At 43.4% G+C, this 26,361-nt stretch overlaps 3 protein-coding genes across 7 annotated transcripts; 2 read left to right on the top strand and 1 right to left on the bottom strand.

Annotated features, from left to right (window-relative positions):
* Positions 1-1,622: 1,622 nt before the first annotated feature.
* Positions 1,623-5,355, top strand: LOC133925316 (uncharacterized). The gene is made up of 7 exons (XM_062371245.1): positions 1,623-2,047; positions 2,682-2,711; positions 3,532-3,627; positions 3,824-3,944; positions 4,424-4,742; positions 4,830-4,884; positions 5,040-5,355. Exons 1-7 carry the CDS (start codon positions 1,907-1,909, stop codon positions 5,112-5,114), a joined length of 837 nt encoding a protein of 278 aa, XP_062227229.1. The 5' UTR covers positions 1,623-1,906; the 3' UTR covers positions 5,115-5,355.
* A 114-nt stretch (positions 5,356-5,469) lies between these two features.
* On the bottom strand, positions 5,470-6,556 carry LOC133925317 (uncharacterized). The gene has a single exon (XM_062371246.1). It carries the CDS (start codon positions 6,364-6,366, stop codon positions 5,755-5,757), a length of 612 nt encoding a protein of 203 aa, XP_062227230.1. The 5' UTR covers positions 6,367-6,556; the 3' UTR covers positions 5,470-5,754.
* Positions 6,557-21,338: 14,782 nt separating this feature from the next.
* On the top strand, positions 21,339-25,501 carry LOC133925315 (soluble inorganic pyrophosphatase). Of its 5 annotated transcripts, none has more exons than XM_062371241.1 (9): positions 21,339-21,501; positions 22,407-22,537; positions 22,619-22,647; positions 23,991-24,056; positions 24,314-24,421; positions 24,684-24,749; positions 24,844-24,964; positions 25,069-25,150; positions 25,272-25,501. In XM_062371241.1, exons 2-9 carry the CDS (start codon positions 22,411-22,413, stop codon positions 25,312-25,314), a joined length of 642 nt encoding a protein of 213 aa, XP_062227225.1. In that variant the 5' UTR covers positions 21,339-21,501; positions 22,407-22,410; the 3' UTR covers positions 25,315-25,501. The 5 variants fall into 5 exon arrangements, with proteins under 5 accessions (XP_062227225.1, XP_062227223.1, XP_062227227.1 ...); XM_062371239.1 differs by having other exon boundaries at positions 21,357-21,519; XM_062371243.1 differs by having other exon boundaries at positions 21,363-21,506.
* The last annotated feature ends 860 nt before the right edge of the window (positions 25,502-26,361 follow it).

The following is a 26,361-nucleotide window of genomic DNA, read 5'->3' as shown; positions in this document are numbered from 1 at the left end:
TTTGCTTTCTTTCAGGTTTAGGCAAGCCTCCTCTCAATCGCTGTCTGCCGAATTGAGCTGGACGCATCAACTGAGCAAGGTGCTCAACCAAAGCAGCTTTCAGCCTTTGCGAAATCCAGGTAGCCAGGTGCCTCGCTGCACTCTGAACAGCATCACCGATCGATCGCATGCTTGCAGGTACCTGAGCTGAGGTGAGCTAGTGACCTGACCGAATCGGATGGGAAGTTTTACCAATCAAATCCAAAGAGAACTGAAGAGGACACAAGCTAAGAGCTCGCGGAAGCATACGATCGAATCGGATGGGAAGTTTTACCAATCAAATCGAATGAGAACTGAAGAGGACACAAGCCTAAGAGCTCGCGGAAGCATACGATCGAATGCGATCCACACATCAGGTTCGATAAAAAAAAGACGAAAGCGAACATAATGCAACTAGCTAGTGATCAGTTATCGCGTCCATCATCGATGGAGGTGCCCGTTTCGAGTCGCGTTAATTCATGGCTGGGAGCAGTTTCACACAGCGATGGAAACGGAAGCACCTCCCAAGGCAAACAGAAAATGTTTGCGAATAGGATAGGACCAAAGAGGAAGAAGAAGAAACTCAACACCAATATATCTCACATACATCCATGGTCTTTTGCACCTCGCATATTATGCACGACGTGTCCTCCTAGCCGTACCCGTCTCTTTACGAACTCGAGATGATATGATATGATTTCTTTCTTCTATCTTAATGGGAAGAAAAGAGTGATGATATGATTTAGCTAGCGCTGGTGTGATCCCTTTTGTCATCGCATCCACATCTTCTTTTCTCCCGGCCGCCAAATTTCCGAAAACACACGCTGCACTCTGGAGACGAGAAAAAAGGGGCCATTGTACATGCGTTGGATGCTCAGAGACTCTTCTATTGCACGTGTCAGCCAGTCTGAAAAAAGGGACCATTTCGAGGTTGGAAACAAAATGTTTGGCGGATGAACGCATTGCATTGTTGTTAGGCACCTTTTGATTCCTTCTCAAAAGTGGCGGACAACGTCGCAATGGAAAGAAATGGACCCTTCATGCATAAGGAAACAAAAATGAATAAGGCGACCTCTCCCTCAGTTGTACTATCAATCTAGAATAAAGAGGCCCCCGACAGTGTAGGCTCAGCGTGTGTTTGGTAATAAGAAATATTTCTTTTGGCAAGTGATTCCAATTTAAAACAAGAGAAATATTTCTCTATTTTACACTGTGAGGGAGAAATAAGTAAAATATAGATTGTCACGGTTCTGAATCACTTCCTTCTTAATTACAAATATCATTATCTCTCGATAATCAGCATCTATTTGACTAGCTAAATAATTACATAAAATGATTCTAACTCATCAGAGAAACATTTTCAATAAAAATTAGAACTAAAATGTCTAGAAAAGAATCTAAAACCCTATCAAACACACACTTACACGGGATAAGAATAAGGTTTACAGACGGGCCTTCCCAACCCTTGCACGTGGACCATATTCGCCTAGAACATGGGCCTAACCCGTCTCAAAAAAGGGAAAAAAAAACATGGGCCTAACCTAATCCAACCAACCTACCCATTCGGTTCGGTCCGGTCCGGTTGGATCGATTCCCCTCCCCTCCCCTCCCCGTTCCCGTGCGCCATCCAATCCAAACAAGGCTGGGAGAGGAGGTACGGATCGACCAAAGACCGGCGGCCGGCGAGAGGGAGGACAAAGCGGAGAAGGCGAGCGAGGAAAGATGCGGACTCGCGCGATCCGCGATGCCTAAAAATTTCAACGGAGGCCGCGATCCCAGGGATAGGCGGCGAGAAGAGAAAGCCTCCGGTTGCTTGTGCGCAAGGCATAAGGTGAGGTGAGCAAGACTCGCTCGGCCACCGGGCATAAGGTGAGGGACAGACTAGACTATGCAGGCCGCCGCCCCATGGATGAAGAGCCTGCCAGTTGTAAGGAACCACCTCGGCGACCCCACGCGCCTCGCCGCGTCGTCCTTCCACTCCACGCCCATTTCGCTCGCAAAGTGGAAGACCAAGTGGGATACTTGCAAGGTCCGCCCTTTCTTCCTTCTCTCTATTCCTCTCTGTTTGAGAATCTTGATTTTGTTAGGCAAGGATAACTATATGCCATACAATGCTGGGGTAGGAGCATACTTGATTGTTTATAAATTGGGTTTGTTCAAAGATCAATGTGCCAAATGTGCACAAATGCACTACTTGTTCAAGTTTGGTACACACAACTGTTGCTTACGTACATGCCTGTTCCGCAAGACAAAAAAATTTATTCGGAAACCAAGCATATGCCTACTGCACACGATGCTTAAAAACATAACAGAACATTTCAAATGCCAAAACTCCAATTCCGAACCAGACACGTCACTATTGATTATGCTTCATGTGTTATACTAAGCATGAACCATGAACCTCCATCATTTACACGTACATTTCTGGCTTGCCCTCAGCCATTCGACTTGTTACATCTGGATTTCGGTTACCATCTCATTTGACACTTATTTCACATATGAGACATTCCTTCATATGCTATTTGGCTATAGCTACTTTCCTCTATTTGTCTTGATAGGATGATGTGTATCATTTACTAACTTCATTTTTCTCCCCCCATTTTCGTTCACATTGTATAGTTTACATGCTAACATAAGTTTTCTGTTGCTGAAACACTACTCAGAATGAAAAAGGATCACGGAAGGCATCCAAGGTATGCTTCGATGCCTCCCTCTATTAAGATTTATCAGCTCTGAACCCTGATCAATGTAGAATTCTCAAACCACAGAATAGCAATTTACCTTGTTGTCTGATGCAAGAAAAGAACTAGCATTCACAGTAACAGTGCTCGATTATGATAAGATAGTGCACTGTAAGGGATGGGACTAAGATGTATTCAATCAACTAGACCTTTTCCCCTAGGATTCTTCCACGTCCATACATTTAATTAGAGCATTTAGTTATATTTATTGTTACCTCAAATATTGTGGGATATATATTATATAGGATTATATGATACCACGTGTTTTGGTATGCAGCAGCTTTAGAGTATAGTCTCTTTCTATGTGTTTTTTGGTTGTGTAATGTGTTTGGATGTAAACTTAAACACCAGTTTCTATCTATATGGGAAATGGGAAGTCGTTGTGGTCTCTAGTTTCTAGAAATGATGTCTTACAGTTGGATGCCACGATCTGATATTCCTTCTTAAAACATATTGAGTCAACCTAGAGTATTGATCTTCACAGTGTTAGCTGTGCATTTGTTTCACTATTGCTTGTTTAGTAGCCAAATAATTTTTTATCATTGGCTAAAACAAAACTGCAGGTATAGTTGTCTTGTAGTGCAATACTTGCTCAACCAGCTTATTGTTTATCTCATCCATGATATCCATTGTTATCTTATGCCAAAGTTTTAGTTACATGTATGGCATTGGTTGTGGTTCTGAGTGCTGCTAACCTATGCAAGAAACTTCCATTTTTCACGATCTTATGCCTGCAGTGAGGTGATTCTTCTGACCAATAACTTGTCAACAGAATTATGAGAGGTATGTTGTTCGCCAAAACCGGGCAGAAGCAAAGAAGGCCCTAAAAGATTATCTTCTTTTTGGAAAGCCCTCGCCTCATTTGCAGGTGAAGTTTTCTACTTTGGTTATCATTCGAACTGTTTTTTTTTTTTTCCTTCCTTTTCCTGGGATAAATTATCTGTTTTCACTCTTCAAAGAAGGCAATAGTGTGTGTGTATGTAAGGATATGAGTTGGCAAAAAAGAAAATATCTGCCATCCTTTATAACATCTGAAACACGTAATATACCTGTGTTCCCTCCAGGATGGAAGTACAGGCAACTTTGCTAATTCTCATCAAATTCCACGATTCAAAACCTTTAATAAAGGACATCATACTCACTGTTCATGGAAGTTTCGACAAGGAGTACACAATCACAGAAAGAGTATGTTTCTCTAAGCTCTAGCACAGAGTATGCATTTTACTTCTGATGCTTTGCTTCCTTGGAGCTATTCGTGTGGTTTTTGAGCATTTTTGAATTATTATGTAGTAACATGTAGCCTACCCCAACTTGCTTGGGACAAAGGCTTTGTTGTTGTTGTAACGTGTAGCGCACTAATGAATCTGGGTGGCCTCTACATCTTTTTTTCTGCATTTATGTGCGTATTGGTGTATGATCTGCTAGCATGGGAATGCTGAGGGGATATACTGCCTAAAACTGCTGCTATAACTGGTCATATGCTAGTACATTCTATTGTCTGTGTTAATCTGGCAACTTATGATGCTGTTTAGTAGCAATGACATGTTGAGCTTCCATGAGTTATTGATTATATACCTTGGATTGTACCTTTGGCCATCTAAATCACTTCACTTAGTTACCACATTGTAAAAGATGGCACTTAGACAAGCATTTCCCTTTTGCAGGTAAAAAGGACAAGGCCAGGTTCTGCAATTTCTTCCATGAGGACCATTATGTGCACCCTGACGATATCTTTGAAGCCATCTTTGGTGCGCGTCATGATTTTACTTGGTCACATATATCATGGGAAAGTTTTCGCCTCAGAGACAAATCGTTCAGATTTAGATGGAGCGGTGAATCACGCAGAGAAAAAATTCCAAGCGACAGCGAAGATGAAAGCAAGGATGACACCAACGAAAAAACCAGCGTTGGTTCACATGCCCACAGGGTCATCCTTGGATTACAATCATGTGGTCCACTAACTCTAGATGATGTTAAAACCGCGTAAGTTGTCTTCTTCTTGTGGTTTCTCAAATTTTGTATGGATGCATAATTTCTGCCCCACTCGCCTGAATTACCTGTATGGTGCAGTTTTCGGGCATCTGCTCTACGGTGGCACCCTGACAGGCACCCGGGCTCTTCACAGGTGGGTGTCTAGTTCAGTTCTTGGGATTAAACAGCAGCATACGGCAGAACTTGATGCAGTGATTCTGTCAGTTCGTTTTCCGTTGGCAAATGAATATGCAAAGTCACAGATGCTAATAAAAGGATATATACTGCATGTTTTACTTATGTGCGCAGGCCGTGGCCGAGGAAAAGTTTAAGCTATGCGTGAATGCATATAACTCACTCTGCAGTGTCCTCAAGGCTGCTTAGTATCGTGGCTCTGCAGTCACTGGAGGCTGTCACTTGTATCATCTAGTATCAGTTTCGCAAGGCTCAGGAGTTGAAAGCTTTGATCGATGCGTTGGTGGAAGGTTCTTTTATTTCAGATTTCATTTGAGCCATTTTTCGACATGGAAGGATGCTGTGTTGTAACTTGTATACTAGCATCAAATGTAGCATTTGATTTTATCAAATTCTGAAAGGGGGAATAAAAGGAACTTGTTTGACACAATGAGGCGAACCTCTAAATCGGATGGGTGTAGTTTATCTGTGTGTTTTCCCTGAAATTTGATGTGATGTTGCGCCATGATTGACACCAAGATTTTGTCACAGCTTTACTCCAAAGTACAAAGTACGGGTGATTATATTATACCAGTACAGCAAGCAAATAGGAAGGGAAGAGATGCTACAGCACAAATCGACCTCTCGTTCTCACTGACAGAAGGGCTACAGCATCTAGTACGTAATTAAGAAGATTCTGAAACACAAGTAACAAGCCTAATTAGCCTCTAGTCCATCTCCTTGTACATCATTAGCAATACCTCAATCTCATGTCCTAGAGATCCGAGCTGATGGCAGGTAAATTAAATTAAACACAACTAATCGGAATCGGAACAGTAGTGGCAGCTATCTAGAAGCAGAGGATCGCGACTGCCGCGGCGACGGAGAATGCGAAGGTGGTGATGAGGAAGGCGAAGTGGATGGCCCAGCTACGCTTGAACTTGGCGAGGTAGCTCTCGGGCGGCTCCTGGTACGACACCTCCACGTCGGCGGCGGCCACCACGTCTCCCCCGGACTTGAGCATCCGCAGCCTGTCGGCGGCCAGCGCCAGCGTGAGCTTGTGGCAGCGGCGCTGGTAGCGGAACCCGTTGAGGCAGCGGAGGTGGTGCGCGACGGCAGCGTAGAAGGCGAGGTGCGCGAGGGAGAGGAGCCCCGCGGGCGCCCAGAGGTGGCGGCACTGGAGGCGGGCCGGAGGGGAGCCCGCGACGGCGGAGAGGACGAGGGCGAGGAAGAGGAAGAAGGCGAGGAAGAGGCGCCAGAGCTCCTGCTTCTGCGCGTCGGCGGCGCGCTTCTTCTCCACCGTCTTGTCGAAGTGGAGCTGCACCACGGTGCCCAGCGCCTGCGCCGCCGCCTCGCGCGTCACGACGTCCACCATTCCCGCCCCGGCCCCGGCGCCGGCAATGTAGGCCGCCTCGCCGACAGCCACCGCGTTCCCCACCCGGGCGCCGTAATGCAGATCCATCGATCCGGCCTCTCGCGCTAGAATGCAGATTTGCCTGCCGGTGAAGGGAAGGGACTGGTTTTAGCTGCAGGAAGGAAGGGGCCGGGCCGGCCGGCGAGATAGAGAAAAAGGTAATGGACTTCTGGAGCCTGGACTGGACACCTCACACGACATACTAGCTTAGCTAAGCTAGCTAGTGCTGGGGTGCATTCCGGCCCTCCTGACGACGAGCGACCGAAAAATACACCTCTTTCTTAACGCGTCAAAATTTAAAATTAGATAGCATATATAATATATCATCGTACTTATAATTTTAGCATCCATATTCAACACCTTATTTATTCGACACATCATGTGCTAAATATGACATATTCGGCACCTCATATACCGAAAATCAGATGTATTCGGTATATGAGGTGTTAAATATGGACTATAATGTCATATTCGGCAACTCGTATGTCGAATATGGATTGTACCGGCTACGGGTACTTTGATGCTATCATTTTATATTAAGAACCTCATGTGCAGGCCATATTCGACATCTTATATGTCGAATACACCTTATTTTCAATATATGAGATGCCGAATATGGGTTATAGTACGATATTCAATACCTCGTGTGCCGAATATACCTGATTTTTGGTATATAAGGTGTATTTTTTGATGTTGAATATGGGTAAAAGTGTCATATTTGACACATAGTATGCCGAATATGGTTGAGCCCGTGTTTTTTGACGTACGATGTACCGAAAGTCAGTTTTCGATAAATGAGGTGATGAATACGATGCTAAAGTTATAAATACGATGATATATTATCTATTACGATAAATACGATAGTGTATATTATCTAATTTTGGATTTTAGCCATCTTAATCCTAACCTCTCTCTTTGTCATCTTGATCGGCTTTACTTGCTGTAACATTACAGTATGTTGAATCGTTTTTAGAATCAACATTCATCGTTACGAGAAACCAAGGTAAAATATGTCTTATTTTATATGTGATGAGTTATTGATAATGTTAGATTTGAAATAATTTTAGTTAGCATGAGCTTATTTATGTGTGATCCTATTTATGGCTAATTAAAGTTTGAATCGGAGCAGACTATTTCAGAGTCCAGTAAATTATGTCTCACAGAAACATTCGGTGTGTAGGTTTATTACCACACCGGATAGTCCAGTGTTACGGTGAAGTAAGCACCGAAGCATTTTTAGTGCTGAAACAGAAATAGAAGTAAACACCGGATGGTCCAGTGATAGATTTAGAGAGCGCCGGAGTATTTTCTGCAAAGAGAAGATTTTTGATGCTAAGTTTAAGTATGTACGCCGGATAGTACGGTGTTGAGTTTGTGAACACTGAAGAATGCGTCAGACCTTTTGTTGCAGAGAGGTTGCAGAAGGATAGTTCGGTGGATTGGCATATGTCGGATTATCCGGTGATGGACATGATATCACCGGATGCTTCCACTGAATCTTTTCTTGTAGAGAACAAAATTTTCTTGGAACACATAGTGCTATACTCACCGAATGGTCCAATTTTCAGAGCAGAACACACTGTAACATCATGTATTCACGTTTTATGCAAAATGTGCTCTGAGTTGAAGTTTTTGATTTTGTGTTAACTTGGAGATGTTTTGGAGTGTGAAAAAATGTGTTTGATTATTTCATAGTGTACAAGTGACGGATACAACTTGATAGTTTACACGGGCGATCGGGGCTAAGCGAGTGCTTGGTACCAGACGATCAAGGAGAGCCAAGTGAAGTTAAGGGCGATCCTAGTTGTACACATGAAGGTCAAGCAAAGCATGAAAAGGAGGATGAAGACGTCGTGTTGACAAAGTCAAGCAAAGAGGATATCGGTGCAAGTGACAAAGCGGCCCAAGGGATCGAGAGCGAGAGAGACTTGCTGACTGTTAAGATCGCAAGACAGAGGACATGCGTCATCATCAGGGCGCTTGCTTCAGGTGGAAGCAAGTGACGGCTAGTCACGCCTTGATAAGCATACTAGGGTTTCGTGGTTTGGCCTGAAAACCATAGGAGAACTTGGTGATGGCAATCAGTCTGCAGGTGGCTTTTCTTGTGCTAACACTTTATCGAGTGGATTTGCTTTGTCTTTCTTGGTTTCTGTCACAGAGGAGCAGGTGGACACGCTGGATGATGATGACCTTGTGCTGATTGTGAAGAATTTCATCTGCTTCTATAACAATCGTCGAGACAGGAGGAGGAGGTGTTCTCGTGCCTGCTTTGAGTGTGCTGACACTACCCACTTCAAGACGGATTGCCCCAAGCTCAATAAGAAGGAGGACAGTGACCATGACTACAACAAGCACAAGAAGTTTTTGGGTGTCGGTGCTTCATCCTAAAGCGTGGCAATTATTGACAAGTTCAAGTCGCGTTCTTCCGATGGTATTTTTTAGGTAGTCTCTTCATAGTCATGTTTACATGGTTTACAATCTTGACACTAACACCATCATAGAATCCTGTGATGTGACTTTTGATGAGTCAACCTCTGTGCTAGTTCTGTCCTTGAGTGTGCAAGTGATCAGGAGATATGCGAGAGCATCTTTGTAGATGGTGACCTTCTAGCTCTTTATGATGGCGAGAATGATCCGCTACTTCCTTGCAGCCTCTACTTCCACTTCAGCTGCTCTTGAATCTGCACCAGTAGTGTTTGAGGGGGAGGTACACTCATAGTGTGAGCCTCCTCAACACATTCAGCGGTGACACTGTCAATGACATGGGAACCAGGGGTCCCCGAGTCCCGAGGCCAGAACAGCAGAGTGCCACGTGGCACCCTCCCTCGGGGGATATCTCCCCGAGGTTCGAGAAAACCAAGTTCCGGAAGAGGATGCTCGGGGCCATGAACAGTGGTCCCCGAGTACCCGAGTTCCCCGATGAACCGAGAAGACCAAGTACCGGGAAGAGGGTGCTCGGGGCTACAAACAGTGGCCCCCGACCACTCGAGTCCCCCGAGGACTCAAGAAAAGTCAAGTTCCGGGAGAGAGTGCTCGGGGCTGTGAACAGTGGCCCCCGAGCACTCGGTTCCCCGAGGATCCGAACAGTCAGTTCCGGGAGAGAGTACTCGGGGCCGTGAATAGTGGCCCCCAAGCACTCGGTTCTCCGAGGACCCGAACAGTCACTTTCGGGAGAGAGTGCTCGGGGCCGTGAACAGTGGCCCCCGAGCACTCGGTTCCCCAAGGACCAAGAGAGGGCATATCTGGGAGAGAGTACTCGGAGCTGTGAGCAGTAGCCCCCGAGCACTCACAGTTCCCCGAGGGCCTGAGAAGTCCTTCGTCGGTGGTCCCCACAAGGGCTCAGCGGTGACGTGTCAACTGGTGAGAGATCCGATGCTGCATTTAAGAGGGCACGTGGTCTGTCACTTCCAACCACTCCCCTCACGCCTGCTGTCAGTCCCTGCCACGGCCTGGCTGGGAGGCGTGGGGACATTTAATGCACGGATCCCATCACGCGTCATCCGGCGCGCCTTGGGATAACATCACAGAGCTCGAGGCACACCGCCTGCTGCCCTGCTGTGTCAGGCTTGCTTTGACCGGGCGGGCACACAGGGCTGCTCGGTGGCTGCCCGGTGAGCCCTCCCCGCAGCGTCCGTTGAAAAGCGGCATGATGACGAACAAGACCAAACGGGGGTGCGTTTTCAACCCTCCCCGTCACCTCGCGCAGCAGCCCATGATGGTTGCTTTCCATTTATGGCACCTTGGAACTCGCGCCATCCTTTCTGGACACGTTACCGCCCCGATGGGTACATAAGGCAGGGCGGGCTCCCCGGAAAAAGATTGAGCGCATCAGAGGACAAGTCTAGGAGCCTTGACGAACACCGAAGCACGGAACACATCAACGAGTCTCGAAGAGCAAGGAGCACGAAGCTCTAGACTTAGACAAATATTCTTGTAACCCAACAGATCCTCAGAGAGACATTCTCAGAGTATTTATAGCATACACACAGGAGTAGGGTGTTACGCTCAGTGCGGCCCGAACCTGTCTAAAAATCCCCTGAGCATTTACTTCTTCCTGCATCCAATCATTCCACCTCCACCCGCATCTTATTTACTCCCATTTATTTTACCTACGAAGCGGGTTCAGAATCATCCCCCCCACCGAATCTCAAAGGGGGTCCCTCCGGATTCCCGTTTGAGGAGTTCACCCTCCGACAGACATCATCCACATACGATGATCGATGACATCAATGAAAGGGTAACGAGGTCTAAATTTGCTTCTCATGCTCATTTTACTCATTCTGTATTCATTGCTTCTTTTGAGTCCCATGATGTTAGACATGATTTATCTGATTCGAGTTGGGTTAATGCTATACATGAAGAGCTTGAAAATTTCAACAGAAATCAAGTTTGGATCCTTGTAGAACCACCTCCTCATGTTCATACCATAGGAACCAAATGGGTTTTCAAAAATAAATAGAGGGATGATAGATCTGTAATAAGAAACAAGGCTAGACTAGTGGTTTGGGGTTTCACTCAGGTTAAGGGGATAGACTTTGGAGAGATCTTTGCACCCGTAGCTAGGCTAGAAGTCATTCAAATTCTTCTTGTATTCATGGCATCCAAGGGTTTTAAGTTGTATCAAATAGATGTCAAGAGTGCTTTTGTAGATTGTTTCATTCAAAAAGAGGCCTATATTAAGCAAACCCTAGGTTTTGAGCACCCTAATACTCACATAGAGTTTACAAGCTTAGAAAAAGCTTTATATGGGCTTAAGCAGGCACCTAGAGCTTTGTATGATAGGCTTAGATCTTTCTTACTAGAGCATCGGTATGTGATGGGGTCAGCAAGTAAGGTACATTTGTCCACTAGATGAAGTGCACTAAGAATTTTATTGAGGAAGTTCGACATGAGTTATGCGAAGCCCTTAACAACACCGATGGCTACCTCAACCGTGCTTTATCTAGATGAAGATGCCTATGGGGTGAAATAGCAGGAGTATAGGAGCATGTTGGCTCTCTCATGTACTTGACAACAACAAGATACGACATTCACTTCGTCGTTTACTTGTGCGCTCGCTTCCAGTGTTTAGTGAGGACGTCTCACCGTCAAGTGGTGAAACGCATTCTGAGGTACCATAAGCACACTTTCGAGTATGGACTTGGTTTTCTACTTCCTCTTTGCTTTCTTTTCGAGGTTTTTCTGATTCGGATTTTGCTGGTTGTAAAATTGATAGGAAAAGTACCTCTGTTACTTGTCACTTCTTGGGTATTTCTCTTGCGTGTTGGTTTTCTTGCAAACACTCTACTGCTGAAGCTGAATATGTAGCTACTACTAGCTGTTGCTCATAGATTTTATGGATGGTTGCTACTTTGAGAGATTTTAGGTTAAATTTGAAGAGTGTGTCATTTTTGTGTGATAACATCAGTGCCATAAGCTTAGCCAACAATTTAGTACAACACTCTAGAACCAAACACATAAATATGAGATTCCACTTTCTAAGAGATTACAATAAAAAGCGAGACAATGAGTTGAGCTACATAGATACCCAACACTAGCTAGTCGATATATTCATCAAGTCTCTAGATGCTACAAGATTTGCTAATTTGATAGGAGAGCTTGGTGTGTGCCATCCCTATGACATTATATGAGGAGGAATTGTCATTTGTATATACTCTATCTTATTTTTATTGCATTTGCATTATATTTCATTATGTAAGATCATCATAGTAGTTGAGCTTTGACTTGTATGTCTTTAGTGTTTTCGATTGCTAGACTTGAATTTGGACTAAGTTGAGTAGTTATGTGGAGCAATATTTTAATCTTAGACTCTTGATACTTTGATATGATACATTTCAAGCAAGCTTGTTTAATTCAGATGAAATTTGATAATTTTATGAATCATGTAGGCTATGTAATGCTATGTTCTTAGTAACCATATTCGTAATTCCTTACGTTTAGTCAATGCTTATGTTAAGGCTAGTTTGATTAATATCTTGCTCTAGGTTTTCTTGGTTCAAGACAGTGGATTGAGGAACATTGCACTATATTTTTTTGTCTTTGTTAAATGTTTAGCTAATGATAGAATCTTGGAGAAACATATGTTCTTTGTGTCGCAAAGGCACTACTTAACTTGATCTTGTGACCATCTTGATAACTTGAGCAAATCGAATAATCATGAAAAATCTAGTCACTTGTGCTAAAATATGATCTAATACGGTTGTCTTGAAACTTTAATGTGTTTGTCGTACCTAGTCGCGCAACACTTTACTTAGATAAGAGACAACTTGAGGATCAAATGAAATTAAAAGAAATGTGTCTAACTGTTTAAATCTTCTTAATCACTTGATCAATCTAAGTCTTGATTTCATATGTGAGCATTTGCAAAACCTACTACCATGAACACTTATTTACCTAGTTTAAGGTTGAAATTGGCTAGTTCTTAATTCTTGTATTGTCTTGGTACGAGTGGATACTTATGCGGTGGTCACTTTGAAAATAATTTGGCTATGTGAAATTAAATGCGTCAACTAATTCTTCGGGTTTAGCTTGTCAAGCTTCATGATCTTGTGTCACTATCTCTTTTTAGCCTCTATGCGATTGTGTGCTCTACGTTCTATCTTTTGGAGCTCTTTGACATTTCTAACTCTCACAAATGCTTTGTGGTATACTTGTAAAAGCTTATTTAGGGTTGCATGTTCATAATATTTTCTCCTTAATGTTTGTATTGCCAAAGGGGGAGAGAATATGCACAAATATGAGAATATGCATAAATTTGCTTCAAAAGAAGAGAAATGAGAATATTTGCAACAAATCTCAAAGAAAAATAAAAAATATGCATTCAACAAGGGGGAGCATTTGTTTTTAAGTCCTTGAGTTTTTCTTGCTCTTTTAAGGTTTGTGGCTTGTCTTTGTCTCTCTTCAGCCTTTTGTAATTTTTCTTATACCAAGTGACATGTTTCTTGCTTTTTCTCGAGTTTTGCTCACTTGGACGTGCTTCAATTTGTCAAATCTAAATCTTTGTGTTTTGAGGGTTGTCAATGCACTCATCAAGGGGGGATTGAGAAATCAAATTGAAATGTGTCTTGATTTGCATATGATGAGTTATTGACAATGTTGGATTTGAAATGATTTTGGTTGGCATGAGCTTATTTGTGTGTGATCTTGTTTATGGCTAACCAAAGTTTGAATTGGAGCAGATTGTTTTAGAGTCCAGAAAATTATGCCTCATCGGAACATCCGGTGTGTGGGTTTTTGACCACACTGGATAGTTCGGTGTTGCGATGAAGTAAGCACCACAGTATTTTCAGTACTGAAGCAGAAATAAAAGCAAACTCCGGATGATCTGACAATGGAATTAGAGAGCACCAGAGTATTTTGGCGTCAAGTTTGAATATGTACGCCGGATGGTCTAGTGCTAACTTTGTGAACACCGGAGAATGCGCCGGACTTTTTGTTGCAGAGAGGTTATAGAAGGGTGGTTCGATGGATTGGCATATGTCGAATTATTCAGTGATGGAGATAAGATCACCGAAAGCTTCCGCCGGACCTTTTCTTACAGAGAGCAAAAAATTTCTAGAACAGATACTATTACACTCACCGGATGGTCCGGTTTTCAGGAGCAGAACACACTGGAACATCTGGTGTTCACATTTTTTTTGCAAAATATGCTCTGAGTTGAAGTTTTTGATTTTGTGCTAACCTGGAAATATTTTGGAGTATGGAGAAATATGTTTGCTTGTTTCATGGTGTGCAGCAGATGGATGCAACTTGACGGTCGATGGTAGGTGATCGGGGCTAAATGGGTGTTTGGTGCCGGACGATTAAGAAGAGCCGGACAGAGTCAAGGGTGATCTTAGCTATATATATGAAGGTCAAGTAAAGCATGAAAAGGAGGATGAAGATGATGTGTTGACAAAGTCAAGCGATGGAGATGATGGTGCAAGTGATAAGACGGTCCGAGGGATCAAGAGCATGAGAGACTTGCTGGCGATCAAGATCATAAGATGGAGAATACGCGTCATCATCAGAGCGCTTGCTTAAGGTGAAAGCAAGTGACGACTAGTCACGCTTTGAGAAGCATACTAGGGTTTCACGAGTTGGTCTCAAAATCGTGTGAGGACTAGAGAAGTATGTGACACCATCGTAAAGCTTGCATCGAGGCGAAGCCAAGTCGTGAAGGCGCTGAGGCCGTTCGATGAATAGAGAAGAAAATAAACTAAAATGCCCTCAGTGGTAGGTATGAGTATACTATAATAGAGGGGTATTTTGGGAAAAAATAGAAAATTTTGGATCAAATTTTCTAGGCTTATAAATAGAGGGGCGGAGCTATGGGAGAGGTTGAACCATCCATTTGAGCTTCTTATGCCACCCATATGAGAGCTTTGTGCTTGAGTTTTACAAGAGAGGAGAATTTGTGCTTAGCCTATGTAATATGTGAGAGTTTTGAGAGAAAAATCTTTGTAATCCACGTAAAATAGGACTGATCTCTTTGAGTAATGAAGTTTATTTTATTACATATACTTGAATTCCCCTTATTTTAGTTTTTCTATATTGGTTTTCTTGTCTTATGTACAAGTTTCTCCTTTTCAATATTATTTTTTGTTTTTCTTTTTAGCTGAAATTTTAATAACTTGAGAGGCTATTTTTCTTGATGCTAAAAATATAAAATTCACATAAACATGCATATGTGATATGGTTTTAAATTCTCTTGCCTTTAAATCATTATCTTGAAGATCTTCTTTATCCGATGTTCATCTTTTGATACTTGAGTGATCTTTTCTCACGATTTAATTTTTATATAGGGAAGAGTCATAGATTGGTTTGCTGTAGAATCTAGTGTTCGATTCTAACTATAAAACTCATCTTTTGTTGAATCTTCAAGTTTGATTTTTTATCTTTCTGAAATCTCTGGACTCTTCGATCCTATCTTCGGAGTCTACGAATTTTCCAGATATATGTAGTTTTTCTGCTACGTATTTATGTGGTACTTTATTATGATTCTTTTTTAAGTGCCTCAGGTAATTGAACTGAAGAAAATCATTAATTTTATAAAAAAATTATTAAAATATCTATTCATCTATCTGATTTACTGTGCAAAAAGAAATACTCGTACGATCGGAGACAGGGCCAGCACCAGCAGCGCAGTGCAAGTGGTGTGAAGCATCTCTTTCTCTTTCTCTCTCTTCCGTGCCATGCCTGGTTTGTCCCTTTCTAGTCAGACACCACGCCTCCTCTGCCCTCTCTCTCATCGTCAGCATCTACGCTGCCACGCATGCTATGCCCGTGTACTATAATCTTTTCAACGGCACCTCCGTAATTCTGTCCTGTCGCTGAAGCTGTCTGTCATCTGCCACTCTTCTCTTCGGTTCGGCCCTGCTTGCGGTTAATGCAAGTATCGAGCGAGGCGTTGCGTTGGTGGGGGCCCGGCCAGGATTTGAGGGCACGATTTTGGTCTCGACACTAGCTAAGCTTGATTAACCTACAAAAAAGGACTGATTTGTTAATAAACTGGAGCTGACGTCGTAACAAGCTGACGAGGGTAAATGAAAAGATTTACTAATTTTTACTCTTCTTTCCACCAGTGCTGCTGCCTGCACCGTCTCCGAACGCAGCTCAGGTGAGGTCACCATCCCAACTTTTCCCGATCGATTCATCCATATCTTTAGCGTGCTATTGCTCGATCCTACTCGTACCGGCTGTAATCCATCTGGCCTGTCCGCGCCGCTAGGTGATACGCGTGGTAATTGCTCCTCGTTTAATCGCCTGTACCCATTCGATCTCTTGCTGCGATTCATCTGCGTAGGCGTGAGCTATGGTGTTTGTAGGAACCTTGGATCAATCGTATCAACAACGGCGCTGTATGTTCCTCAGTTGCCAATAGCATATATAGATTGATAGAGATACAGAGAAGCCACTTCAAGCAAATCGATAGGCATTCAGCAGTTTCTCTCCGATCCACCCCCTTCGCCACTCGCCGGACTCCGCAGCGAGCATTCCGAGCTCCGGGTCGCCGGGGGCGGCGGGTTGCGGCAGTGGCGACCTTGGGTCGAGGTGGGTCTGGGGGACGCTTGCGCCGGGAATGGAAGCATTTCTCCACCACTTTCTTGTGCAGTTGTGCTGCGGGTGGCCGTAAATGACATGTGTGATTCACTGGATGATTTGAGAGTCTCCTTCCCCACGGGAGCAGCGTACCTTTGCGTTGCATCTGCCAGATTTTTGCCTGCGTAGATCTTGTAGTGGACTGATGGATCTAGCATGTGATTTGGTGGCTTGTCATGGGATTTTGGTACTAGTTGTAACCTTATAGGGATTTATGGCTTATGATGTTTCCCTCCTAGATTAAATACATAAATAGCTTTTCCATTTTTGAGAGAATACGTATATAGGTGGAACGATTTTGCCTTGTGTCATGTACGTGGGCCGTGTAGCGGAGCTGGGCTGGTCGTGGCCTGTGCGGCAGGAGGGGCTAATACAAAGGGGACGGCTTCACCAGGGAGAGGGATGGAACAAACAACAGAACGGCAGCTTCTTCTTTACCTCGGCTCTACCAGCTTTCTTCGTCCTGAGTTCCTCCTCTCTGCTACTCTTCTTCCCAGTCTCCTCCCTCTCCTACTCGGTCTAGAATTGCTGTTACTTCTCTCTGAAGCTGTATCCCGCACTGTGTTCTCGAATTGATTGCCTAATCCTATCTCTGAGCTTGTGAAATTGGGTGTTGTGTGAGAGTGTTGATCAAGTGCTTGATCCACTGAGGTTTGTGACACCTTCCTAGATTAACATTTTTTGTTTTTGAGAGATAATACGTACGTAGTGGGACCTGTAATTTGAGATGGGCTCGGGGCAAAATTTTATCTGCGGCCCGGCCCTGATTTCTAGTCAGAGGAACACGTGGCACCGTTTGGAGATGAAAAAAATATTAGGGATTTTTTGTTGTGAAGGAAAAGAACAGCAGGGATTAATTGCATTGAATGTACTGAATCGGGATGGCTTATCTACTGGTTGGCTGTGAAACTAGGCATAAAAAGAGAGCAGGGATTCTCACCGTCCAGCACAAAGAGCAGAGTTAGCCTGAATCCAATCGAATCCCCTGCAACTCCGGCGAAAAACTCCAGCAGCCTCCGTCCCCTGCCGATCGATCGTGTAGTATACATTCACTCACGTAATATCAAAGGGAACGAAAGGAATGACACACACAATGTCAAAGGGAACGAAATGAACGACACACACACAACACACACAATCTCATTGCGTGCAGTGGTAGATCTGAATCAGCTCTCTGATGCACGATACCTAAGCTACTGTATATTTGTATGCATGTATGTTCGCATGCAGAACGCGCGAAACGGAGGTGGGACTTACTTGGGACCGTGCTTGGCTTAGAATTACGCATGCAATCTAAAAGATATGATTTTTTTTTTGCACCTATTTGCATATTTGCAAAAATATGATTTTTGCAGCTATTAATTATGAATAATTTTTACCAACAATAGTAAGGAATACGAGTAACAAATGACAAAAATGGTGATTACATCATGTGCCATGCACTCATAGAAACTTGTGCAAGTAGATGCAAAAAAACATGTTTCTAAATGGTTTGACTAATTCTCTAATTTTTCTAGTAGTTGATATCACTTCCAAAAAAAATATCCAAAAATTATGAAAAATAGCATGGAGTAGCACGAAGCTATGGTACAATTTTTGTGATTTTACAATGGACGATTCATTCTCAATAATTCGTAGAATGGTCCTAAATAATGTTCTTGTCACCCCGCCACTGCCAAGTGCCCAATATTCTGTATGAAGCTTAACTAATTATGTAGATACCTTAAAGACTTCAAATAAAAAAACTCGCAATTACAAAGTATAGATCTTGTCGAAACTCAAAAGCTACAGTTTTCATCTAAGATTCATCTCCATCCATTCGTATGAAAAAATCATGATTTTCTAAATATTTGCTGTGCACCGCGAGATGAAAAAGTTGTTGCATCAACCCTAATGGCACGACAATATAATGATGTCACGTACTCGGAGTGGCGTGACAAGTCTATCACTTACATCCTCTATGGCAAACCTCTCCGGTGTGCTCGCACGCCGTTACACTATTGCATATGGCGTGATAGTGTGTCCGTATCATACCACACAGACCGGCGTGACCAAAGGGGTTACTTGTTAAAAATATAGTTTAGGACTGGTTAATAATAAAAATTTAAATTAAAATGAATTAAAAAATAAAACTTCTAACATAGGAGGGAGCGACATCGGAATATTCTATCACCCCTCACTCTCCGGTCACCAGTAAACAGGAACACCAGATATGCACCGCAAATAATAAATAAAAAAAGGGTTTGTTTGGATGTTACAGTTTTTAGAAACCGTAATATTTGAAAACCACAGTTTTTTGAGTTGCAGGTAATAAATACCATAGTACATGGAAATTACTTTTTTTTTTTTTTGCAATTTTAGCCAAAACCATAACCGGTTTGGCACTTGTGGTATTTGATACAATATTTTGATTAAAAAAGAATAGTAGTTGTGCCAACTAGCCATTATTAATTAAATTCAAACTAGATGGCATGCCTTTATATCAAATTCGGTGAGACACAATATTTCGTAACTACCCAAAAGAATATTTCCTAACAACTATAGAAAAACAATATTTCATAAATCAACACTACAAGAAAAGGAACCATATAGTGGAAGCAGGAACTCGTCTCGTCCCAGAAAGGCAAAACTGGATAAGTTAACTTGTGGTAATCATGTCTGTCCCTAGCTAAATCGTGGTAATCATGTCCGTCCCCAGCTAAATCACGTAAAAACCAACAAAATTTTGCCGCATCCGTATACTCTTTCATCATGGATACGAAGAAACCGGTTTGATCATTAGTTCAAGATGCTATATTTTTTATTATTATTTTTTATATAAGGTCCCTTACCTGGGGTCTACATTGAAGGTTAAATAGAAGATATGTGACACCAAAAATCGAATCCGGATGAACTCGGCCACATCATTATGCCTTGCCGTCAAGCTCTGTGCTCGTTCGTAGATGCTATATTTATTCTCCCTACAAGAACAAAATTATACATAAGATTAGGAGCAAGGCATCACGTCTCCACTTCGATCTCTGCCTCCCACACGTCTCCACTTCGACACCACGTTGGACGACTACCACGTCCACGCGCATGCACATAGATCGCGTCACTCGTCTCCACATCGCATCGTCGCCAGTACATCATCGCTGCCAGTTCATCATCGTCACCTCCACTCAGGATGCCTACGCCTCGACCTACCTTAGCGCACCCTCGATCTAATCAACTGATTGCGTGCAATTCATTCCGGCTAATCGGCTGTAGCTCCCTTCCACATCATCCACAAGTACGTGTGTCTTACTAAGCACCAGGGCTGTCGCTATGTCACCTTCAGGGCGTAGTGCTACCACCTGTGGCTGTGCCTCCACAGCGTCACCATGCCCTCCCTGGCATGGTTCGATCAAACGGAGGATCCCGTCGCTACCCTTCATTGCCATCCCCCACTCCACGACACTTCGACCGACCGACATCGCCTCTCTCAGCGCGTCATCACCTCAGTCGTCGGCCCACTTGGTCTTCGTCACGCTGTTCGGGTGTTCTTCGCTGGCTTCTTCGAGTACCGCCGCCACACTCTCGAATTCCATTGTCGTTGCTCCAGGCCGCTGGTTCCACCTCTACCGTCTTCATCTAGCACAACCTCGTCGCCAATGTCGCAGTCTCCTCCTCTACCTCTTCGTCTACTCCGGCATTTGCGAGCTGCATTGGGACCTTCTCCTCTTCATTGCTCTATGCACCATGACCGTTGAGGTCTTCTCTGATGGTCCCTCAGACACTAGCGTATGGCTGGGCTCCCTACCTTCGCATACCCGGTACTGGCAACACTAGTGCATGTCTTCGCCTCCGACGCGTTCTCGGGCCTGGCAAACCCGGTACATGCCTCGTCCTCGACTATATCAACTTTGGCATCGACCTCCTCTTCTATGATTTCCTTGTCGGTGTCATAGTCCTCTTCCCTCGAGCCTCCCTGCGTCTGTCACTATGGCGCAACCGTCTTCTTCCCTCAGGCCTTCTTACGCCCGTGGCTTCTTGTGCGGCTCCTTCAACCACAACAACTCCGACTATGGCTACGTCGACCACGGCTACCTCACGCACGACATCCATGACCATAGCTACTTGCCTCGCTCTCAGCTACCTCGACATCAGCACAAAGGGCTACCATCTATATGAGCAACTCATCGGTTTCTCTAGTCACAATATCTGTATTGTGTTGTTTCACTTGCGGGGGATGCCATTCGTCTTCCTCTCCAGTCTCATCGTTTGTGACGCTCCTCCTGCGATTGCGGGGATGTTAGAGTACATGGTAGAAAATATACAAGGATCCAGTTGTTATGATAGGATATGATTAGTTTCTATCTTATCTTCAGATTACTTGATATCTAAGCCGTCTGTACTCTATGCAATATACATAACATTAATCAATCCTCATATTCTTTCGTATTTCATGGTGCTCTTATGACAGATGGTGCCCTTTAGACCATCTCCAACTATATTCCTTTTATTTCTTTCTCTTCCTGATTCCTCTCCCCGTTTTCATGCCCTTTATTTTTTCTCATTTCCAAAATCTTCCTTTCGAAGAGATTCGTAAAGAAAAAGGAGGGAGAATCCCGAGATGAAGGGAATGAAAAAGAGAATCCCTTCATGAAGGAAAGCTGTTAGAGTACTAAAAAGAACGGGAATTTCTTTACGAAAAGAAACCATTAAAGATGGTCTTACGCTCACCGCGCAACAATCAAAGGTAGGAGGAAGAAATTGGCAAGGAAGACACATTTTCTTTCAACATAGGAGAAGGGTGAAAAAACGAGAAGAAAAAAAATCAGGAGAGTCTAAGAGGTCGTTTATAAAACTACATTTTTTTTAATTCAAACACCTCAACGTTTTGCATACCATGGTTTTCATGGAAGAACCCTACGGAAACTCCAAAAATAGTTAGCATCCAAACAACCCCTAAGCGTGATTAGCCTAAGCAGGCAGGGGCTGATTTGTTAGTAAGGCAACAAGTGGAGGGATCGGAGAGAGAATCGAGCAGAGCCACCAGTTGAGCTGCTCGATCTGTCCCTTTCCTTGCACCTCCGGCTCCGCTCGTGCTGCACCCCGCTCCATCGTCGTCGCCAAACGCAGGTCAGGTGACCAGCTGAGGTGACCCCTTCTCCGATCCCAACTTTTTTCGATCGATTCAGCTAAATCTTAGCGTATTGTTATTCGTTCCTAGTGGCTGTTATCCACCCGGCCTAGTCTGTCCGCGCCGCAAGGTGATACCCGTGGTAATTTGTCCTGATTTCATCGCTAATCGGCTTCATGGTGGTTGTGATGGTGCGGTTGATCTGCGTACCTTGAGCTGTGGTGTTTGTACGAACCTTGGATCAATCGGATCAAGAGCTGTGCTGTGTGTTCATATTTCTTGCATTGAAATAGAAACTCTGCAAAAATCGCATCTGGAATGTTCAGATTCGAGGTGAGTCTTGGGGGGGGGGGGGGGGGGGAGGGTGGGGCGGTTGCGCCGGGGAAGGAACATTTGTCCACGACTTTCTTACTGCTGTGGGTAACCGTGAATTAGATGTGTGATTCACTGGATGGTTTAGTTTGAGAGTCTCCTTACCCACGAGATCAGCGCCGCCCGCGACCGTCCGACTCCAGCGTGCCGCGTCCTCTCCCATCAGCCCCCCGCAGTAGCCTCCCTCCCTATCTCCCTCTCTAATCCAGAGTGCGGTGGGGCACATCGGGCTCCGATACTCCACCTGATCCAATTTCTTGCTTTGCGTTACTTCGTGATCGAGCAATGGCAGATTTTTGTCTGCGTAGAATCTTGTAGGGGGCTCATGCATCTAACCTGTGATTCGGTGGTGCCTGGTGACGGGATTTTGGTTCCAGTTGCAGCATTGTAGGGATTTCTGGTGTTTGATTTGTTTGATTCTTGTTTGCAACAGTGGAAAAGGTTTAGGAAAATTGCCGCTTTGTGCTTTTCAGTGAAAAAAAATTGGATCTTGTGCTGGATAGATGTTTTGATTTGTAGTTCCTTTTGACAGGAGGATGAGTGAAGAGGATCAGAGTGCTGCTGCTGAGCAGCCGAAGAGGGCCCCTAAGCTCAATGAAAGGATCCTTTCTTCTTTGTCGAGGAGATCCGTAGCTGCTCATCCGTGGCATGATCTTGAGATCGGTGCGGAACTGAACTATCCATTTCCAGCTTTCCTGTTACCTTTATCAAGTAACCATATGCTAAATGAATTTGGTTGCACAGGTCCTGGGGCTCCTGCTGTGTTCAATGTCGTAAGTACCATCTTCACGTTATTAATGTTGGAGAAGATAGTTATTTGATGCTGTTCAGTTTTGAATTTTTTGGGACCTCTGAGGGGGAGTGGAGAGGGGGTTGGTGTAGCTATAATGGGGAATTTCGTAGTGCTTTTGGCCACTTAATCTCACTGTCTTCATCAGATCATCTTGTTATGGTATCTCAAATCAGACTGAGATGGGTGGGAACCATACTATGGATGCAACAGTGTACTCCTTTATTCAAACCAAGCTTACCAAACCAGTTGCCAAATAATTTTTTGCTTAACTAGCAGAAGGCGTCACACGATTGTGCCGTTAGCATTCAACAGTTAGTATAATTAATTCTGTTGCATAAAAGGTGGGTTGCACTCTATCTAGATTAGTAACCGTAATACTGCCTTTATTCAAACTGAGTTTATTCCTTTATTTAAACTGGGTTCACCAAAGCAGTACCAAATAAATTTTTGCTTAACTAGAAGAATGCGATGCATGATTTTGCCATTAACGCTGAACAGTTAGTATAATTAATTATGTCACGTAAAAGGTGGTTTGGACTATATCTAAATTAGAAACGGTAATACTGCCACTGTAGGAACCGGCAAAAGTCTCTGATGATTTCTTGATTTGTATCAGTTCAGTAATTCATCCACCCATCAGTTATTTGGAAGCAATATTATGATGGGCACAAAGAAAATCTACCCACCAAACAAACAACGTGATTCCTAAAAAGAGTCCACCATTAATGGATCCATCATTGAAGGAGGTTAGAGAATGGGATGAGTAGATTGTAGGATTGCCCAAATTTAAAGCTATCTTACTCCCCCAACCCTAAAAGCGCACAAAGCTGGATCAATTCATGGCAAGCTGCATATCAATTACCGAGCATCTTGCAGCTTGGCTTGATTAAATTTTGTTCCAGATGTATTTATATGCTGATGTAGGAGCTGTATCCTTCTAGAAGTTTTCGATTTTCTTTCAGATGGATTGGAGCTAGAAGTGTGATTCCAGTAAATCATCATCATTAGCTTGGCCCATGCTCACCTGAGGAATTTGTCCCCTTCTTTTTTCTGATTGATGGTTTAATATAGGATTTCTAGCCTTCAAGATGGAGGAGAGGTGGCTTTAATATTGCAAATATCCTATTTGAGGGTTTTCATTGCAAAATTTGCATTTTTAACCATTTGATTCTTTTACAACTTGATGGTACATTATTCTACTGACAATAATTTGCTTTCGGTAACAAGCAAGTGCATCGAGTTGTTTTGATTAGGATGTTTAGCAATGCTAGTTGGTTCCAGACAGTGACTGCATTCCAATGGTTTATATTCATCACCATGCAGGTTGTTGAGATCACGAAGGGAAGCAAAGTTAAATATGAGCTTGACAAGAAAACTGGTCTGATTAAGGTATATCTTCTGTTCTCAAGGTTGCTTGGATCTTGATCATCACTTTCTATGTCAAGAGCAGCGTGGCTTAATTTACATCTATTTACTGTACTTGTGTGAGGAACGATAAGCATCCACCATCATAATTTACTTCTGTTACTGTGCTATATAATTTGTTAGGCTGATTGAGTTCTGCACTCATGAGTTGTTAGACTTTATTTTGCTAGTTTTTTTTCTGACATCATGTTGTATTTTGTTTATTGTGCTATAATTGGCAGGTTGATAGAGTCCTGTACTCATCAGTTGTATACCCTCACAATTATGGTTTCATTCCGAGGACTCTTTGTGAAGACAATGACCCAATGGATGTTTTGGTCCTGATGCAGGTCAGTTAGTTTCCTTTTTCCACTTGCTGTGTGTCATGTTTGGACATTTGGAAAGAATGTAGAGTATTCGCTCGTTGAATTACTAGGTCCTGGTTTCTGTGTAAGGATGACAAATTTGTTGGTCCTCTGGCAGTCACATTCTCAGAATGCTACCAGCTGGTCTTTAGTTGCATCAACTCCAGTTATTCGTAATTGAATTCCATGATATGATATAAGCAGTGTCATGATCTTGTGATGATTGTGTAACTCTTGTCTCCTACAGGAGCCTGTTATTCCTGGTTCCTTCCTCCGAGCAAGAGCAATTGGCCTGATGCCCATGATTGACCAGGTATTTCATGTTACGTTCTCTTTGTGGTAAAAGGGAAAAAAAGAACTATGCTTCAACCTTTATCTAACCAAGGATAACGGTCGGGTGTTGTCAGGGTGAAAAGGATGACAAGATAATAGCAGTCTGTGCCGATGATCCTGAATACCGTAACTACAGTGACATCAGTGAGCTGTCTCCTCACCGCCTGCAAGAGATCAAGCGCTTCTTTGAAGATTGTATCCTGCATAATTCATCTATTGTTTTCTTTTTACATGCTATAGTATATTTGCGATGATTACAGGTATATCTATTTGTTAGCTTCCTTAACAATATCTTTTAGACAAGAAAAATGAGAACAAAGAGGTTGCTGTTGATGCATTCTTGCCTGCGAACACTGCTCGAGAGGCCATTCAATACTCCATGTAAGCTCAGTTTGACACTAAACATTTACTTTTGTTACAAAAAATAGACTTATTTTGTGTTTGTTCAGTACGAAAATGCTTCATAACTTGCATTAACACGTATTTCTTGATTTGATTGCAGGGACCTGTATGCGCAGTATATTTTACAAAGCTTGAGGCAGTAGAACGCCAGCAAATATTTATTGTGGCGTCTTCGATTGTGCGTGATTATTTCAAGTCGAAGCTTGAGATTGTATGCGATATTCATAATTGTGAACGACAGCACTGGCTGTGATTTCCTTCTGCTTTCCCCAGTTTACCAACTTAAACTTCTTCCTCTATTTAAATAATGAATAAGTGAAGTTTGTCGCATGTTTACCTTGTGTTTGGTTTCATATCTGTTCTACCCCAACTTGCTTCGTTGTTGCCCTTTTGTGATATTTTCTTTTCCGAAAAGGGCGATCCTTTTTTCCATTACCGTAGCAACGGAAATATAGCACGCTGAACCATAGACTTGAACAGAAGTAGATCGGCTAAGACACCGGGAAAGCAACAGGACGATCTTTTGTTATGCGAAATCTTAGGAAGCTACAATTCGAGATGGGTTCGGACCTGAATTTTTCAGGGCGGCCCTAGTCATATTTCGTCTATTCCAGACGGAGGAAACACGTGGCGCCATTTGGAAAAGAGAAATGCTGCTACCAGCAGCAGCATTAAATGCATTGAATCAGGATGGTTTATCTCCTGGGCTGCCGCCAGTTAAACCAGAAGTAAATAAGTACAGTAATTATTTGTGCCAAATGCCATCTCATGAGTGTTGGCAGTTTTCCACTGTCCAGGGCGCGAATTAATTGAAAGGATAGCTCGCATCGGGCGCGCCCATTCGCGATCTAACGGCCACTACGACCTCCCACCTACCCTGCCGGGTCTATAAATACCTTCTCAGCACAGGACGTGCCAGATAGAGCAGCTAGCTGCTTCATTTCGCCCCTGCCCTGAATCCTATCCCCACCAAGTCCGGTGAAAAATTCCGGCTGTCGCCGGCCGACCGATCGTGTAAGTAAATCCTAATACCTATTCACCTAGCTACTCTAACACAGATCGAGTATGTTAAAAAAAACACGCGCGAAATGAATAATAATGGTATAACATGCATGCATGGTGGATCTTAATCACAATATGATTTGTGTGTGTACGTATGTTAGTATCATGGGACGGAAGCCGAGCAGCAG

This window comes from Phragmites australis, chromosome 7, assembly GCF_958298935.1.
Source record: "Phragmites australis chromosome 7, lpPhrAust1.1, whole genome shotgun sequence".
Taxonomy (NCBI): Eukaryota; Viridiplantae; Streptophyta; class Magnoliopsida; order Poales; family Poaceae; genus Phragmites; species Phragmites australis.
This window is presented reverse-complemented; position numbering and strand designations above follow the sequence as displayed.

What these genes read in the sequence shown, in the direction of transcription:
- LOC133925316 (XM_062371245.1), top strand. Translation starts at nt 1,907, where the DNA reads ATGCAGGCCGCCGCCCCATGGATGAAGAGCCTGCCAGTTGTAAGGAAC. An exon ending in AGTACACAATCACAGAAAGA is followed by an intron (nt 3,945 to 4,423) that starts GTATGTTTCTCT and finishes TCCCTTTTGCAG; the next exon opens with GTAAAAAGGACAAGGCCAGG. An exon ending in CTAGATGATGTTAAAACCGC is followed by an intron (nt 4,743 to 4,829) that starts GTAAGTTGTCTT and finishes TGTATGGTGCAG; the next exon opens with TTTTCGGGCATCTGCTCTAC.
- LOC133925317 (XM_062371246.1), bottom strand. Translation starts at nt 6,366, where the DNA reads ATGGATCTGCATTACGGCGCCCGGGTGGGGAACGCGGTGGCTGTCGGC.
- LOC133925315 (XM_062371241.1), top strand. Translation starts at nt 22,411, where the DNA reads ATGAGTGAAGAGGATCAGAGTGCTGCTGCTGAGCAGCCGAAGAGGGCC. An exon ending in GTGGCATGATCTTGAGATCG is followed by an intron (nt 22,538 to 22,618) that starts GTGCGGAACTGA and finishes TTGGTTGCACAG; the next exon opens with GTCCTGGGGCTCCTGCTGTG. An exon ending in CAAGCGCTTCTTTGAAGATT is followed by an intron (nt 24,965 to 25,068) that starts GTATCCTGCATA and finishes AATATCTTTTAG; the next exon opens with ACAAGAAAAATGAGAACAAA.